This window comes from Oncorhynchus clarkii, chromosome 19, assembly GCF_045791955.1.
Source record: "Oncorhynchus clarkii lewisi isolate Uvic-CL-2024 chromosome 19, UVic_Ocla_1.0, whole genome shotgun sequence".
In the NCBI taxonomy this organism is placed as follows: Eukaryota; Metazoa; Chordata; class Actinopteri; order Salmoniformes; family Salmonidae; genus Oncorhynchus; species Oncorhynchus clarkii.
This window is the reverse complement of record NC_092165.1, coordinates 50,691,546-50,708,980: the sequence shown is the minus strand read 5'-3', so window position 1 is coordinate 50,708,980 and position 17,435 is coordinate 50,691,546. Positions and strand designations below refer to the sequence as shown.

The 17,435-nt window shown below is 44.4% G+C and overlaps 1 protein-coding gene across 1 annotated transcript in view; it reads right to left on the bottom strand.

The window, feature by feature from the left end:
* Nucleotides 1-17,435, bottom strand: part of LOC139375351 (phosphatidate phosphatase LPIN1-like) — a 41,600-nt gene that overhangs the window by 17,820 nt on the left and 6,345 nt on the right. The window contains 2 exon segments of the mRNA XM_071117053.1: nt 6,382-6,477; nt 7,557-7,757. Of these exon segments, the coding sequence (XP_070973154.1) occupies nt 6,382-6,477; nt 7,557-7,757 (297 nt within the window).

Sequence of the window (17,435 nt, the reverse complement as noted above, 5' to 3'; positions counted from 1 at the left end):
ATTTTTATCGAAGCGGATGGTCGAGGGGCAGGAACATAATTATACACATTTGACCACAACTAGTTCCCATACTAGCCCCAGAAGAGATGGTATTGGAAAAGAACTGTTTACGTTCATACCTTGATTACATTGAGACATACAGTCTGGGAATTCATGAACAGATTCTCTGAGTTAACCTCGTTTTCACCCTCAACGTTCTCTATATCTATATTTACTGAACACCTATATCTATATATACTGAACATCTATATCTATATATACTGAACAAATATATACTGAACATCTATATCTATATATACTGAACAAATATATACTAAACATCTATATCTATATATACTGAACAAATATATACTGAACATCTATATCTATATATACTGAACATCTATATATATATATACTGAACAAATATATACTGAACATCTATATCTATATATACTGAACAAATATATACTGAACATCTATATCTATATATACTGAACAAATATATACTGAACATCTATATCTATATATACTGAACATCTATATCTATATATACTGAACATCTATATCTATATATACTGAACATCTATATCTATATATACTGAACATCTATATCTATATATACTGAACATCTATATCTATATATACTGAACATCTATATCTATATATACTGAACATCTATATCTATATATACTGAACATCTATATCTATATATACTGAACATCTATATCTATATATACTGAACATCTATATCTATATATACTGAACATCTATATCTATATATACTGAACATCTATATCTATATATACTGAACAAATATATACTGAACATCTATATCTATATATACTGAACATCTATATCTATATATACTGAACATCTATATCTATATATACTGAACATCTATATCTATATATACTGAACATCTATATCTATATATACTAAACATCTATATCTATATATACTGAACATCTATATCTATATATACTGAACATCTATATCTATATATACTGAACATCTATATCTATATATACTGAACATCTATATCTATATATACTGAACATCTATATCTATATATACTGAACATCTATATCTATATATACTGAACATCTATATCTATATATACTGAACAAATATATACTGAACATCTATATCTATATATACTGAACATCTATATCTATATATACTGAACATCTATATCTATATATACTGAACATCTATATCTATATATACTGAACATCTATATCTATATATACTGAACATCTATATCTATATATACTGAACATCTATATCTATATATACTGAACATCTATATCTATATATACTGAACAAATATATACTGAACATCTATATCTATATATACTGAACATCTATATCTATATATACTGAACATCTATATCTATATATACTGAACAAATATATACTGAACATCTATATCTATATATACTGAACATCTATATCTATATATACTGAACAAAAATATACTGAACATCTATATCTATATATACTGAACATCTATATCTATATATACTGAACAAAAATATACTGAATATCTATATATACTGAACAAATATATACTGAACATCTATATCTATATATACTGAACAAAAATATACTGAACATCTATATCTATATATACTGAACATCTATATCTATATATACTGAACAAATATATACTGAACATCTATATCTATATATACTGAACATCTATATCTATATATACTGAACAAATATATACTGAACATCTATATCTATATATACTGAACAAAAATATAAACGCAACATGTAAAGTGTTGGCTCCATGTTTCATGAGCTGAAATAAAAAATCCCAAAAATGTTCCATATACACCAAAAGCTTATTTCTATAAAATGTTGTAAACAAATTTGTTCACATCCCTGTTAGTGAGCATTGATAGGAGCACCTGATAGGTGTGGCATATCAAGAAGCTGATTAAACAGCATGATCATTACACAGGTGCACTTAAGACTGATGGAGGCCACTGTTCTTGGGGACCTTCAATGCTGCAGACATTTTTTGGTACCCTTCCCCTGATCTGTGCCTCGACACAGTCTGACTGTCTCGGAGCTCTACGGACAATTCCTTCAACCTCATGGCTTGGTTTTTCTCTGACATGTACTGTCAACTGTGAGACATTATATAGACAGGTGTGTGCCTTTCCAAATCAGGTCCAATCAATTGTATTTACCACAGGTGGACTCCAATCAAACTGTGGAAACATCTCAATGATGATCAATGGAAACAGGCTGCATTTGAGCTCAATTTCAAGTCTCAAAGCAAAGGGTCTGAATATTTATGTAAATAAGGTATTTCTGTTTTTATAAATTTGCAAAAAGTTCTCAAAACTTGTTTTTGCTTCGTCATTATGGGGTATTGTGTGTAGATTGATGAGAAATGAATTGTATTTAATCCATTTTAGAATAAGGCTGTAGTGTAACGAAATGTGGAAAACGGGAAGGGGTCTGAACACCTTCCGAATGCGCTCATAATTTAAGAACCTGAGGCATACTGCAATGACTATCAAACTACACTACACACTGACACACACATGTATACACACATGCAGTCAAATGCACATGCCCACAGAGAAGCTAATAGCAGACCAAATAAATGGCTGTATGGACAGACATATTAGCAGCCAGCGCTCTGGACACAAGATGTCAGATCACATCATTCATCTTAGAAACCTACATCATTATTATAATGTCATGCATATTCATGATGCCCAGTCCACATGGGTTTATAACACTGTATTCTTTATCCAAATAAAATGGACCACTCAGAGGGTAGACACGGTGAATCAGGGAGAGGACAGACCCCAGAACGTGTGTGTGTGTGTGTGTGTGTGTGTGTGTGTGTTTGTGTGTGTGTATGCTGTGCAGTGGAATGTAGAAAAGGGATTTTTTTGTCCATAAATAGGGTTGTTATTTTTGGCTGGGTCAAGAGGAGGGTTTATCCCAGAGGAGAAACAAGATCTGTACAGTACAACCAAAACACACACTGTAAACTGAAGAACTCACTGGACGTGGAAAAGATATACAGCCACTGTCAGGAATAGCTCAGTGATACTTAGAACATGTTTCTGCATGAAATCCCTCGGTTGTTAGAGGGGAATAGACTAGGACAGGGAGGAGGAGAGGAGAGGAGGGGAGGGGAGGGGGGGGAGGAGGAGAGGCGAGGAGGGGAGAGGAGGGAGGGGGGGGGGGGGGAGGGGAGGAGGGCAGGAGAGGAGAGGCGAGGAGGGGAGGGGAGAGGGGAGGGGGGGAGGGGAGGAAAGGAGGGGAGGGGAGGAGAGGAGAGGAGGGGAGGGGAGGGGAGTGGAAGGGAGGAGAGGCGGGGAGGGGAGGGGAGGCGGGGAGGGGAAGGGAGGCGGGGAGGGGAGGGGAGGAGAGGCGAGGAGGGGAGGGGAGGCGAGGAGGGGAGGGGGGGAGGGGGGGAGTAAGGAAAGGAGATATGAGAGGAAAGGAAAGGGGTGGTTGTAGCAGGGAGGAGAGAAGAGGACAGCTGAGAGGAAAGGATGTAGCAGGAAAGTGGGGTGGAGGGAGGAATGGGAGTCCGACAGTCACGACAGCCCAGTTAAACTAAACCCCAGATTATAACAGCTCTGGTTTAATCCCTTACTGGAGAAAAGACCAAGCATCATCCCTCTATCCCTTTATCATCATTCTTCTCCTTCTACCTCACCATTATTCATTCTCTCCTCTCCCATCTTATCTTCTCCTCTCCCATCTTCTCTTCTCCTCTCCCCCTCTCCTCTCCTATCTTCTCTTCTCCTCTCCCATCTTCTCTTCTCCTCTCCTATCTTCTCTTCTCCTCTCCTATCTTCTCTTCTCCTCTCCCATCTTCTCTTCTCCTCTCCCATCTTCTCTTCTCCTCTCCCCCTCTCCTCTCCTATCTTCTCTTCTCGTCTCCCATCTTCTCTTCTCCTCTCCCATCTTCTCTTCTCCTCTCTTATCTTCTCTTCTCCTCTCCTATCTTCTCTTCTCCTCTCCTATCTTCTCTTCTCCTCTCCCATCTTCTCTTCTCCTTTCCCATCTTCTCTTCTCCTCTTCCATCTTCTCTTCTCTTCTCCCATCTTCTCTTCTCTTCTCTTCTCCTCTCCCATCTTCTCTTCTCCTCTCCCATCTTCTCTTCTCCTCTCCTATCTTCTCTTCTCCTCTCCTATCTTCTCTTCTCCTCTCCCATCTTCTCTTCTCCTCTCCCATCTTCTCTTCTCCTCTCCCACTCTCCTCTCCTATCTTCTCTTCTCCTCTCCCATCTTCTCTTCTCCTCTCCCATCTTCTCTTCTCCTCTCTTATCTTCTCTTCTCCTCTCCTATCTTCTCTTTTCCTCTCCTATCTTCTCTTCTCCTCTCCCATCTTCTCCCATCTTCTCTTCTCCTCTCCCATCTTCTCTTCTCCTCTTCCATCTTCTCTTCTCCTCTCCCATCTTCTCTTCTCTTCTCCTCTCTTCTCCCATCTTCTCCTCTCCTCTCCTCTCCTCTCCTCTCCTCTCCTCTCCTCTCCTCTCCTCTCCTGTGTGATGTTATTACTAAGGCCTGAGGGCTCGGTGGAGCAGTTCATCTGAGAGCTCAGAGAGCCACATACTAGATGATTAATAGAGTGACAATAAGAGTGAGGTAGTTAACTTATAAAAACACAATCTGTAGACTTTACTTCAAACAGAACTGTTCAATTTGGCATTTCCCCTTACTAAAGGTTATGAATTGAGTTTACATTTGCTGATCCTAGTAAATGTCATTATTGTAGGATTATTTATAGGACTCTATTATAGAATCAATGAGATCTATTACAGGATTCTTTCTCGCCTCCTGTCGCCTAAGATGGTGTCTCAAAGTTCACACTTGCACACTATTTAGTATGCATGGCTTAGGTGTATGCATGGCTGGTGCATCACTTCAAACTAAGTAGTGTGAGATCACATCACCGGGATTGAGTTTCCATCTTAAACCTTTTGGCCATGACCCCTGAATTGTGTGTGTGTGTGTGTGTGTGTGTGGCCTTGTCTGGACATGGAGTCCATTCTCTTCCCATCCTGTCCAGGATCCAGTTACAGCATGTGTCCTCATTGTTTGTTTCCAGGGAACACCGCTCACATTACTGAACATGCACCAAGTCAGTTCACTAGGCTACAGTCTTAGTAAAAAGTTTATATTTATCCTTAAAAGGTATATTTGGCTGTCCCCATAGGAGAACCATTTGAAAAAAGATTTTTGGTTCTAGGTAGACCCCTTTTCAGTCCCATGTAGAACCCTTTACACAGAGGGTTCTACCTGGAACCAAAAAGAGTTCTACCTGGAACCAAAAAGGGTTCTACCTGGATCCAAAAAGGGTTCCCTTATGGGGACAGCCGAAAAACCCTTTTGGAACCCCTTTTTTAAGAGTGTACTTTTTTTACTCTCTCTCTCTCTCTCTCTCTCTGTCTCTCTCTCTCTCTCTCTCTCTCTCTCTCTCTCAATTAAATTCCATAAAATGTCAATTCAATTCAAAGGGCTTTACTGGCATGAGAAACATATGTTTACATTGCCAAAGCACATCTTCTCTCTCTGTTCTCTCTCTCTGCTCTCTCTGTTCTCTCTCTGTTCTCTCTCTGTTCTCTCTCTCTGCTCTCTCTGTTCTCTCTCTGTTCTCACTCTGTTCTCTCACTCTGTTCTCTCTCTGTTCTCACTCTCTGTTCTCTCTCTGTGTTCTCGCTCTCTGTTCTCACTCTGTTCTCTCACTCTGTTCTCTCTCTGTTCTCTCTGTGTGTTCTCTCACTCTGTTCTCTCTGTGTTCTCTCTCTGTGTTCTCGCTCTCTGTTCTCACTCTGTTCTCTCACTCTGTTCTCTCTCTGTTCTCTCTCTCTGTTCTCTCTCTGTTCTCTCTCTGTTCTCTCTCTGTTCTCTCTCTGTGTTCTCACTCTCTGTTCTCTCTCTGTTCTCGCTCTCTGTTCTCACTCTCTGTTCTCACTCTCTGTTCTCTCTCTGTGTTCTCTGGCTCTGTTCTCTCTCTGTTCTCTCTCTCTGTTCTCACTCTCTGTTCTCTCTCTGTGTTCTCGCTCTCTGTTCTCACTCTCTGCTCTCTCTGTTCTCTCTCTGTTCTCTCTCTCTCTCTGTTCTCTCTCTGTTCTCTCTCTCCGTTCTCTCTCTGTTCTTCTCTCTGCTCTCTCTCTCTGTTCACTCTCTGTTCTCTCTCTCCGTTCTCTCTCTGTTCTTCTCTCTGCTCTCTCTCTCTGTTCACTCTCTGTTCTCTCTCTCTGCTCTCTCTCTATTCTCTCTCTTTGTTCACTCTCTGTTCTCTCTCTCTGTTCACTCTCTCTGTTCACTCTCTCTGTTTCGGGGGTGATGGTTGAGTGTGTGTGTGTGTGTGTTGGTGTGTGCATGTGTTTGTGGTTGTGTGTGTACATACCAGTGTGTTCTCTGTCTCCTTGACGAAAAAGGCCTCTCCGTTCTCCCCCAGCTTCATTTGTAGACTCACAGGCTCTCCATTGATCTCTATGTCCACCTGAGACACAGATGACACCAACCATCACTATACCTTTCAATCTCACTCTATCCCTCTCTCTTTCCTCTGCACTACCCTCCATCTCTATCTCTCTTTCCTCTGCTCTACCCTCCATCTCTATCTCTCTTTCCTCTGCTCTACCCTCCATCTCTATCTCTCTTTCCTCTGCTCTACCCTCCATCTCAATCTCTCTTTCCTCTGCTCTACCCTCCATATCTATCTCTCTTTCCTCTGCTCTACCCTCCATCTCTATCTCTCTTTCCTCTGCTCTACCCTCCATCTCTATCTCTCTTTCCTCTGCTCTACCCTCCATCTCTATCTCTCTTTCCTCTGCTCTACCCTCCATCTCTCTCTCTTTCCTCTGCTCTACCCTCTATCTCTCTTTCCTCTGCTCTACCCTCCATCTCTATCTCTCTTTCCTCTGCTCTACCCTCCATCTCTATCTCTCTTTCCTCTGCTCTACCCTCCATCTCGATCTCTCTTTCCTCTGCTCTACCCTCCATCTCTATCTCTCTTTCCTCTGCTCTACCCTCCATCTCGATCTCTCTTTCCTCTGCTCTACCCTCCATCTCGATCTCTCTTTCCTCTGCTCTACCCTCCATCTCTATCTCTCTTTCCTCTGCTCTACCCTCCATCTCGATCTCTCTTTCCTCTGCTCTACCCTCCATCTCTCTTTGTATTCATACTAACCTATGTCCATCTCCATCCCTCCAATCTACCATCATCTCTGTCTCTCCCACCATCTACCCCTTCTTCTCTATTTTTTTATTTCCATTTTTCTCTCTTCTATCTACAATAAATATTTCTCTCAGCAACTGTCATTGTCCATTTTGTCTGTGTCAGCTCAGGTCAAGGACAGCTACAGGTATACGTGGCAGAAAAATTAATGATTCATTTATCTCTCTCCCTTCATTCCCTTTTCTCCCTCTCTCTTTCTGTGTGGTAATTTCCATATAAACTGAGCGAAGATGAGCCTCCCTCCTTCCAGTACTGTAAGCACCCTCTTCTACCCAATGTCCTCTGCCCCAGTGCTCCTTAACCCAGACCCCCCCCCCCACAGCCTCCCTGTGTCCTCTCACCACTTTCTCACGGGAGCGCAGCACACCCATCTTGCCGAAGCGAACGTGGAAGGGCGAGCACTGCAGGGTGCCGTCAGGCTGACGCACCACGATGACATCGATGCAGCCCGACAGGGTGGCCGGGTTCAGGCCCCGGTACAGCTCCTTCACCTGCACAAACACCTGGCCCGCCAACTGGCCCACGTAGTTCATGGTCTCAGACTGAGGGGGTTAGAGGATGGAAGGGAGAGGGATGAGGGGAGGGTGGAGGGGAGAGGGATTAGGGGAGAGGGTTGGGGTGAGGCGAGGGGGAAAGGAAGGGGGAGGGATGAGGGGGAGAGGGATAGGAGGGAGAGAGAGAGAAAGACACCAAATATTTAATTTCCCAAACGCTTGCAAGGCAATCTGATGATGACTCTTGATGATCCTGTGGAGTGATGAGGGCGTGGTCATATCAATAGAATCTAGATGACATTACGACACACCAGAGTGATGTTATTGCCTGGATGGATCAGCCGGGACATCTCTCTGACTCTAACTGTGATTAACATTCCTCTCTGACTGCCTGTCCTCAATCCCCGCACATCACGTCTTTATAAGGCTTGTAACTCATACATTTGTCACATAGTGCTGAACAGCAACCAGCCGGGCCTCCAAAGCCCCACTGCCCTTTTAGCGGAAACAGAGGAATAGGGCTGGAATTGCATAATACGATGCAATAAACACACGGACATTCTCAGTCAAACACATGCTTGCTCTCTGCATATCACACACACATATATACACACACACAGACACACACACACACAGACACACATATATACACACACACACACAGACACACACACACACACACACACAGACACACATATATACACACACAGACACACACACACACACACACAGACACACACAGACACATACACAGACACACATATATACACACACACACACAGACACATGCACAAACACGCTTGGTGCCCAGTGCCACTGCGCTGGCATCTGAATGGGGATGAATCTGCATGCCAGTCTCTCAGTCACAGAGAAGGCAACACCACTAACACCTTCTGACTAGAACCAACAGGGCCCAGGGGAGGGAGAGGAAACCATTTCACTGGAAGGCCAATGTAACTATTCACTAACAGTGCAAAAGACAGACAAAATGTTCACTATCCTGTATTGTATAAGTCTTAACCACACCTACCATTATCTGGGTAAAATCTCCCATTGACTATGTTTGGGTAAAATCTCCCATTGACTATGTTTGGGTAAAATCTCCCATTGACTATGTTTGGATAAAATCTCCCATTGACTATGTTTGGGTAAAATCTCCCATTGACTATGTTTGGATAAAATCTCCCATTGACTATGTTTGGGTAAAATCTCCCATTGACTATGTTTGGGTAAAATCTCCCATTGACTATGCATGATTTACGTGAAAGTCAGCAGTTTTCAAGATAGGATTTGGCCCTAACAATGAAAAACAGTGAGAGGGAGAAGAAGGCTTGCTTTGTTGGCTGTAACTCTCCTCTTGATATCCCCCTGTCAGGGACATACACACACGTGCCTAGAGGATAGATGGCTTACTAGCCTGCTGACAGAATGTCAGTTCTCCTGACTCATGATCGTTATTTCTCAACCCCCATCAGTTACCAGGTTCAGAGAGGGCTATCTACTGGAATGTACTGACATTTTCTCCCACTGAGAGACAGCCCTACTGATCGTCTTCTCCATGCCTGGACACCTCATACTACTGTATATGAGGGCCGGGCGATATGACGATATATATCGTGTGACGATAGAGAAACGTCTATCGTTTCATATTATGCTCTATCGTTTATTTTGTTGTGCAGCAAATCGTACTCTTTCGGGCAACTGAACAACGCTTTGCGTTCTTGCACATGTGCCGTGTGGAAGGAAATGTGCAACACAAACAAATCTGGAAGAGAGTGAACGTGACACAGAGCACGGAGACCGTACCTAAAAGAGGGGCAATTTCGGTCACATGGACGTGGTTTGGGTATGAACAGTCTGACACGGACCAGAAAACCGCTCTCTGCAAAATATCCCGCAGGCCGGTCCCGACAACAGGCTCAAACACCACTAACCTCTATTACCACCTACGTAAGAATCATGTGAAACAGGCCGGTCCCAACAACAGGCTCAAACACCACTAACCTCTATTACCACCTACGTAAGAATCATGTGAAACAGGCCGGTCCCGATAACAGGCTCAAACACCACTAACCTCTATTACCACCTACGTAAGAATCATGTGAAACAGGCCGGTCCCGACAACAGGCTCAAACACCACTAACCTCTATTACCACCTACGTAAGAATCATGTGAAACAGGCCGGTCCCGACAACAGGCTCAAACACCACTAACCTCTATTACCACCTACGTAAGAATCATGTGAAACAGGCCGGTCCCGACAACAGGCTCAAACACCACTAACCTCTATTACCACCTACGTAAGAATCATGTGAAACAGGCCGGTCCCGACAACAGGCTCAAACACCACTAACCTCTATTACCACCTACGTAAGAATCATGTGAAACAGGCCGGTCCCGACAACAGGCTCAAACACCACTAACCTCTATTACCACCTACGTAAGAATCATGTGAAACAGGCCGGTCCCGACAACAGGCTCAAACACCACTAACCTCTATTACCACCTACGTAAGAATCATGTGAAACAGGCCGGAGAGAGTCTATGGATGAGACCCAAAGAAGTACAGTCGAGGGCTCAAAACAAACCCCCGACTCAGACGTTGAAGAGGCTTTTGCCCTCGTCACACCATATGGCAAAGCATCACGAAGATGGAAGGAGAGAACAGCCACCGTTACAACTTACATCTGCAAAGACACGGCCCCAATTTACACGGTCCAGAAACGGGGGTTTCGTGAGTTGGGCTAACACTCGACCCAAGGTACCAAATGCAAATTGATACGTGACACGTATTAATTCCAAAATAACATGCAAAACAGGCAAGCCCCCAAATGGCGGCAGGGTAGCCTAGTGGTTAGAGCATTGGACTAGTAACTGGAAGGTTGCAAGTTGAAACCCCGAGCAGACAAGGTACAAAACTGTTGTTCTGCCCCTGAACAGGCAGTTAACCCAGTGTTCCTAGGCCGTCATTGAAAATAAGAATGTGTTCTTAACTGACTGAGCTGGTTAAATAAAGGTTAATATATATATATATATACTGTATATATATTTAGGCCTGTATTTATTTTGTTTGCAACTATAGTAGAAGTATTTTCCATTTACCTTTTTAGATGTTATATGTTGTTTCATGCTTAATTGAAAATTTGCACAGATTCTAAATCAAATAAATTATCAAATATGAGTAAGTACCTTTTTATTTGTTGAGTATAATTCAACATGTAATAACATGGTCATTTTATATAAACTATTTATTCATTGAATTTACAGAAAAGAAAATATGCTATATCGTGATATGTATGTTATCGGGATAATGACCTATATCGGGATATGGCCATATCTCCCAGCCCTACTGTATATGTTCAAGGAGGAACAGAACATAGAATATATTGAGGTAAATGTGGATGTTTGAATCTATGAATCCTGTTTTTCATGTTGTTGTCATTTACAGATGTATTTTCTCATATTCTATTCCCTTCTGAAAATAACCAGTTTAATATTTGCACTTGATTACACAGTGCATACCTGACAAACATACTTAAACAGTATGCAGTCAATGGAAGCATCAAGTCTCTCTCTCTCTTTCTTGCCATCTCTCTCATCTAGCCCTACCTCTCTCCTCATGCCCCACCTCTCTCTCCTCTCTCCTCATGCCCTACCTCTCTCTCCTCTCTCCTCATGCCCTACCTCTCTCTCCTCTCTCCTCATGCCCCACCTCTCTCTCCTCATGCCCCACCCCTCTCTCCTCTCTCCTCATGCCCTACCTCTCTCTCCTCTCTCCCTCATGCCCCACCTCTTTCTCCTCATGACCCCAATCTCTCTCCCTCTCTATCCTTATGCCCCACCTCTCTCCCTTTCTCCCCTAACGCCCCCTCTCTCTCTCCCTCTCTCTCCTCATGCCCCCTCTCTCTCCCTCTCTCTCCTCATGCCCCACCTCTCTCTCCCTCTCTCTCATCATGCCCCCTTTCTCTCTCCCTCTCTCTCCTCATGCCCCACCTCTCTCTCCTCATGCCCTCTCTCTCTCTCTCTCTCCTCATGCCCCGTCTCTCTGTCTCTCTCTGTCTTTCTCTCCTCATGCCCCACCTCTCTCTCCTCATGCCCCACCTCTCTCTCTCCCTCTCTCTCCTCATGCCCCACCTCTCTCTCTAGTTCTCTCTTGTCATGCCCCACCTCTCTCTCCTCATGCCCCCTCTCTCTCTCCCTCTCTCTCCTCATGTCCCACCTCTCTTTCTCTCTCTCTCTCTCCCTCTCTCTCCTCATGCCCCACCTCTCTCTCTCGTCATGCCCCACCTCTCTCTCCTCATGCCCCACCTCTCTCTCCTCATGCCCCACCTCTCTCTTCTCAAGCCCCACCTCTCTTTCCTCATGCCCCACCTCTCTCCTCATGCCCCACCTCTCTCTCCTCATGCCCCACCTCTCTCTACTCATGCCCCACCTCTCTCTTCTCATGCCCCACCTCTCTCTCCTCATGCCCCACCTCTCTCTCCTCATGCCCCAACTCTCTTTCCTCATGCCCCACCTCTCTTTCCTCATGCCCCACCTCTCTCTTCTCATGCCCCACCTCTCTTTCCTCATGCCCCACCTCTCTCTCCTTATGCCCCACCTCTCTCTCCTCATGCCCCACCTCTCTCTCTCGTCATGCCCCACCTCTCTCTCCTCATGCCCCACCTCTCTCTCCTCATGCCCCACCTCTCTCTTCTCATGCCCCACCTCTCTTTCCTCATGCCCCACCTCTCTCTTCTCATACCCCACCTCTCTCTCCTCATGCCCCACCTCTCTCTCCTCATGCCCCACCTCTCTCTTCTCATGCCCCACCTCTCTTTCCTCATGCCCCACCTCTCTCTTCTCATACCCCACCTCTCTTTCCTCATGCCCCACCTCTCTCTTCTCATGCCCCACCTCTCTTTCCTCATGCCCCACCTCTCTCTTCTCATGCCCCACCTCTCTCTCCTCATGCCCCACCTCTCTCTTCTCATGCCCCACCTCTCTTTCCTCATGCCCCACCTCTCTCTCCTCATGCCCCACCTCTCTCTTCTCATGCCCCACCTCTCTCTCCTCATGCCCCACCTCTCTCTTCTCAAGCCCCACCTCTCTTTCCTCATGCCCCACCTCTCTCCTCATGCCCCACCTCTCTCTCCTCATGCCCCACCTCTCTCTTCTCATGCCCCACCTCTCTCTTCTCATGCCCCACCTCTCTCTCCTCATGCCCCACCTCTCTCTTCTCAAGCCCCAGCTCTCTTTCCTCATGCCCCACCTCTCTCCTCATGCCCCACCTCTCTCTCCTCATGCCCCACCTCTCTCTTCTCATGCCCCACCTCTCTCTTCTCATGCCCCACCTCTCTCTCCTCATGCCCCACCTCTCTCTCCTCATGCCCCACCTCTCTCTTCTCATGCCCCACCTCTCTCTCCTCATGCCCCACCTCTCTCTTCTCATGCCCCACCTCTCTCTCCTCATACCCCACCTCTCTCTTCTCATGCCCCACCTCTCTCTTCTCATGCCCCACCTCTCTTTCCTCATGCCCCACCTCTCTCTCCTCATGCCCCACCTCTCTCTTCTCATGCCCCACCTCTCTCTCCTCATGCCTCACCTCTCTCTTCTCATGCCCCACCTCTCTTTCCTCAATCCCCACCTCTCTCCTCATGCCCCACCTCTCTCTTCTCATGCCCCACCTCTCTTTCCTCATGCCTCACCTCTCTCTCCTCATGCCCCACCTCTCTCTTCTCATGCCCCACCTCTCTCTCCTCATGCCCCACCTCTCTCTTCTCATGCCCCACCTCTCTTTCCTCATGCCCCACCTCTCTCTCCTCATGCCCCACCTCTCTCTCCTCATGCCCCACCTCTCTCTTCTCATGCCCCACCTCTCTCTCCTCATGCCCCACCTCTCTCTCCTCATGCCCCACCTCTCTCTCCTCATGCCCCACCTCTCTCTTCTCATGCCCCACCTCTCTTTCCTCAATCCCCACCTCTCTCTCCTCATGCCCCACCTCTCTCTCCTCATGCCCCACCTCTGTCCCTCAATGTGACAACACTACAGAGCCGTGGCATTTCAGAACAATTCCATAATTACCCTGCCCCCCACTGCCGCACTCCCGACACATTCTGCCATCCCCACTAATACAAACACAAGGCCACGTGTTAAAGGAACTCATTCAGATGAAAGGTTTCCTCCACTCCCCCCTCAAGGACATAAACCTGCTTCCTGATTTACAACCAATCACAAGATACTCACAATATAGGCCCAGGGTTAGGGTTAATAAAATAAAACTACGCAAACCCTAGATCAGGCGTAACTTTATCCTAGTCCACAATGTAAGACACATGTCACAGTAGTACCATTACATCCTAGGGACACTCAGATTAGAGGTGAGGTGTTCGTGCCCATTCACTGACAGCCAGGTCGGGGAGAAAGGTAACCTTTAATACAGTCACTCCTTTCATAGGATTAGTCAATAACTGCATTAACTGTACCAAGTTTATCATCTTATCTCACCTAACAGACACCACACACACGCACGGAAGCGTGCATACACACATAAACATACACACACATGCACACACACAACAACATACCCATTGGCTGAGGTTCTTATTGATATACTAGAAGTACACACACACCGGTTGAATCAACATTGTTTCCACGTCATTTAAATTAAATGATGTAGAACCAATTTGGAATAGATGTTGAATTGGTGACTGCCCAGTGGGTTATGACATAGCGATCCCACACAAAGCTATCTGGCTGGCAGTCAGGGCAGTGAGAACACATTCAGGTGGCCACATTTGTCCAACACGGGTCCACATCAACGGCATGTATTCCAAATACGTTTCAGATATATTTTCAATTGTATGCCACTGGAATAATTGTTAGCTATGCTGATGCATATTCCAGCCGCTGTTCTGCAGCAGAGGACATGCATGACCTGGCATAAACTGCTGTTCAAACATGAATCTTTCACATTCTGACCAGTTTACAACAAATAACGACTAAGTGAAAACGAGCTGTTGTTGTGTTTATGTCCATAGCCTATTTCAGTCTCCATTGTATCATATGAATATAACTGTAATCTCAAAAGGCATCCTTTAGCATAATGCCTGACAATTGCTTGACAAAAACAAACTAGGCTAATCACAATCCAGGCAGAGATGATCTGGGTGCAGCTATCCGTTGATAAGAAATTATAGACCACACAAATATTAAGAATATCATATTGATAGATCGCCTAAAATTCACAAACATATTCATACATACATTATTGACGTTGTCACTTCGGGGTCTTGTCGTCATACAAATACCTTCCGTTGTATAGGTAAAGCTGTTTTTCTTATTCCACTTCACTACTACATTGTAATAGCGAACAGAACCGTTCCCGACATGTGATCTGCGGTTTGGCGGTGTGTTAAAGCACTGAGATGATAATCCTGTCACCGAAGAGAGAAAAAACACCCTACCCTCACTCCGCTGGTGACATATCACGTTATAAACCCTCACCAGGACCAATGACAGACCAGACCACCCATTACAGTGAGAAGAGTACAACTGCAGCCCGCAATTCGGGGTGTTCCTGCACGTGGGCTTTCCTGCATCTGCAGGAACCCGTCTTTATATTTATATTGTCAGTCTTTAAACTATGACTCCAGTACATAGGCGGAAGGCAGGGGCGCTCCACTACGGTAATGCATCAGAACTGCAGATAAACCCTACATAAAACATAGCTAGTTAGCAACGAGTGACGGGGACGATCCCCCGCCTGTCTGGCAGTTTACCCCAGCAGGCGGGAGCGACACCGGGTGTTCGCTAACTACGGTCTGCCGTACTAGCGGGGGGCGACCGGTAGACTGGCAAACATTGCCGCACGAGGGCGATGCGGGCACATTGGTGACAGAACAAGGAGTTGTTATAGAACTCCAGAAGGAAAGCCTGCTTCTTATGAACGCATTTCACACTACTTTTGTATTATGATTTGAAGGCTCGTATGAATGTCCTGCTTAATGCGTGTGTTATCATCGCATCAACTGCATTATACGTAAAAATTAAATAAATAAATAAACACTTCAACTTCAACCAGTAAAATGGCTATTTGGCTAGCTTTTTCTACAGCCTATAGTAGGCGGTGTCGATAAAACTCAGATAATACTTCATGCAGGAATGCCCCGATTGGCGGGCTGCAGTTGCACACTGTCAATAGCAGTAGCAGCCCACTAGCTGGTTACAAAGTAAAACATTTACTGACCAGTGTTGCTTTTAAAGCTGCAATATGTACATTTTTGGAAGACCCACCCAAAGAAATTCAATCTGTTCTATGTGCAATATTTCTATGCTTCCCGTTCTTAAATTTTGTTTTTGTATCTTTTACTTTCAGTTTTGTATACCTGCTTCAAGCAGCTGAAAATACAATATGTTTGATATTGCAAACACATTTCACAGCAGTTTAGATGGTACAATGATCTTCATTGCTTGTTTTGTCATATAAACTGAAATTAGGCAAACTATTAGAAGTTTAGCAACCAGGAAGTTCCAGACCGATTTCCCCATAGTGCACCTTTAAAGCTCAAAACATTTCTTAATTTACAAGGTAAATTCACATATTTTCAGAATGGTAGAGATGTGGTGATGGGGAGTCTCATAGACTAGAAATAACATAAATTCAAATCCGAGACGTTCAAATTAGTATGATACAGTAGGTTACATTTGATCTTGATAAGACAGGTTACTTAAAGGTCCTGCACAGTCATCCCTTTTCCCATGTAAAAATACCAACACATCATCCATAACATCTTTACTCTATTAAAATGCTCAGAATTGAAGAGATTTGTACCTTCTCTCTTCTCTTACTATCAGAAATCCTGAAAGAACAGACCCAGTGGGACAGGGAGCGTATATCCATGAGTTCGCCTTGACTGACAGCTCTTTTAAACACCCTTGTGATCGTTGCCAGGTAACAAGGTAAACAATGGGCCACATGTCATTGATGACCAGTAAACAATGGGCCACATGTCATTGATGACCAGGTAAACAATGGGCCACATGTCATTGATGACCAGGTAAACAATGGGCCACATGTCATTGATGACCAGGTAAACAATGGGCCACATGTCATTGATGACCAGGTAAACAATGGGCCACATGTCATTGATGACCAGGTAAACAATGGGCCACATGTTATTCCCGAGCCTAAATAGTGTGCTTCACCCCACTTTCTCTGCAAAATGCTCTTATTGTCAACAGAGCTGATCATGGACTGCTGGATGTCAGACAAACAGCAGCAATACACAACTGTATTTATATTGTTTTGTAGCTAATTACGGAATACACTTCACTGATTCAGTTCTTCCCAAGAATTTGTCAAGCCTGATTGACCTTAGAAGCTTAGACATAAGAGAATGTACATTAAAATAACTGTAAAATGTATTGGTGCTTCTGCATTAGCATTATACATGACAAATATGTTCAGAATTGTATGTATTAGTCAGACATTTATTTGATCATTTACAATAGGCCAGCATAGCCCGAAATATTGATCAAAATGAACACTCATGAGAAATAAAGGTTAGAAATAATGGCGAGACATAATTGAACATAAAACAAATAATTAGAGCCATGAGCCTAATATATGCAGGACCCCATCTGTCCTACAGTGGGCAGGCACCCATCCGCTGGTGACATATCACGTTATAAACCCTCACCAGGACCAATGACAGACCAGACCACCCATTACAGTGAGAAGAGT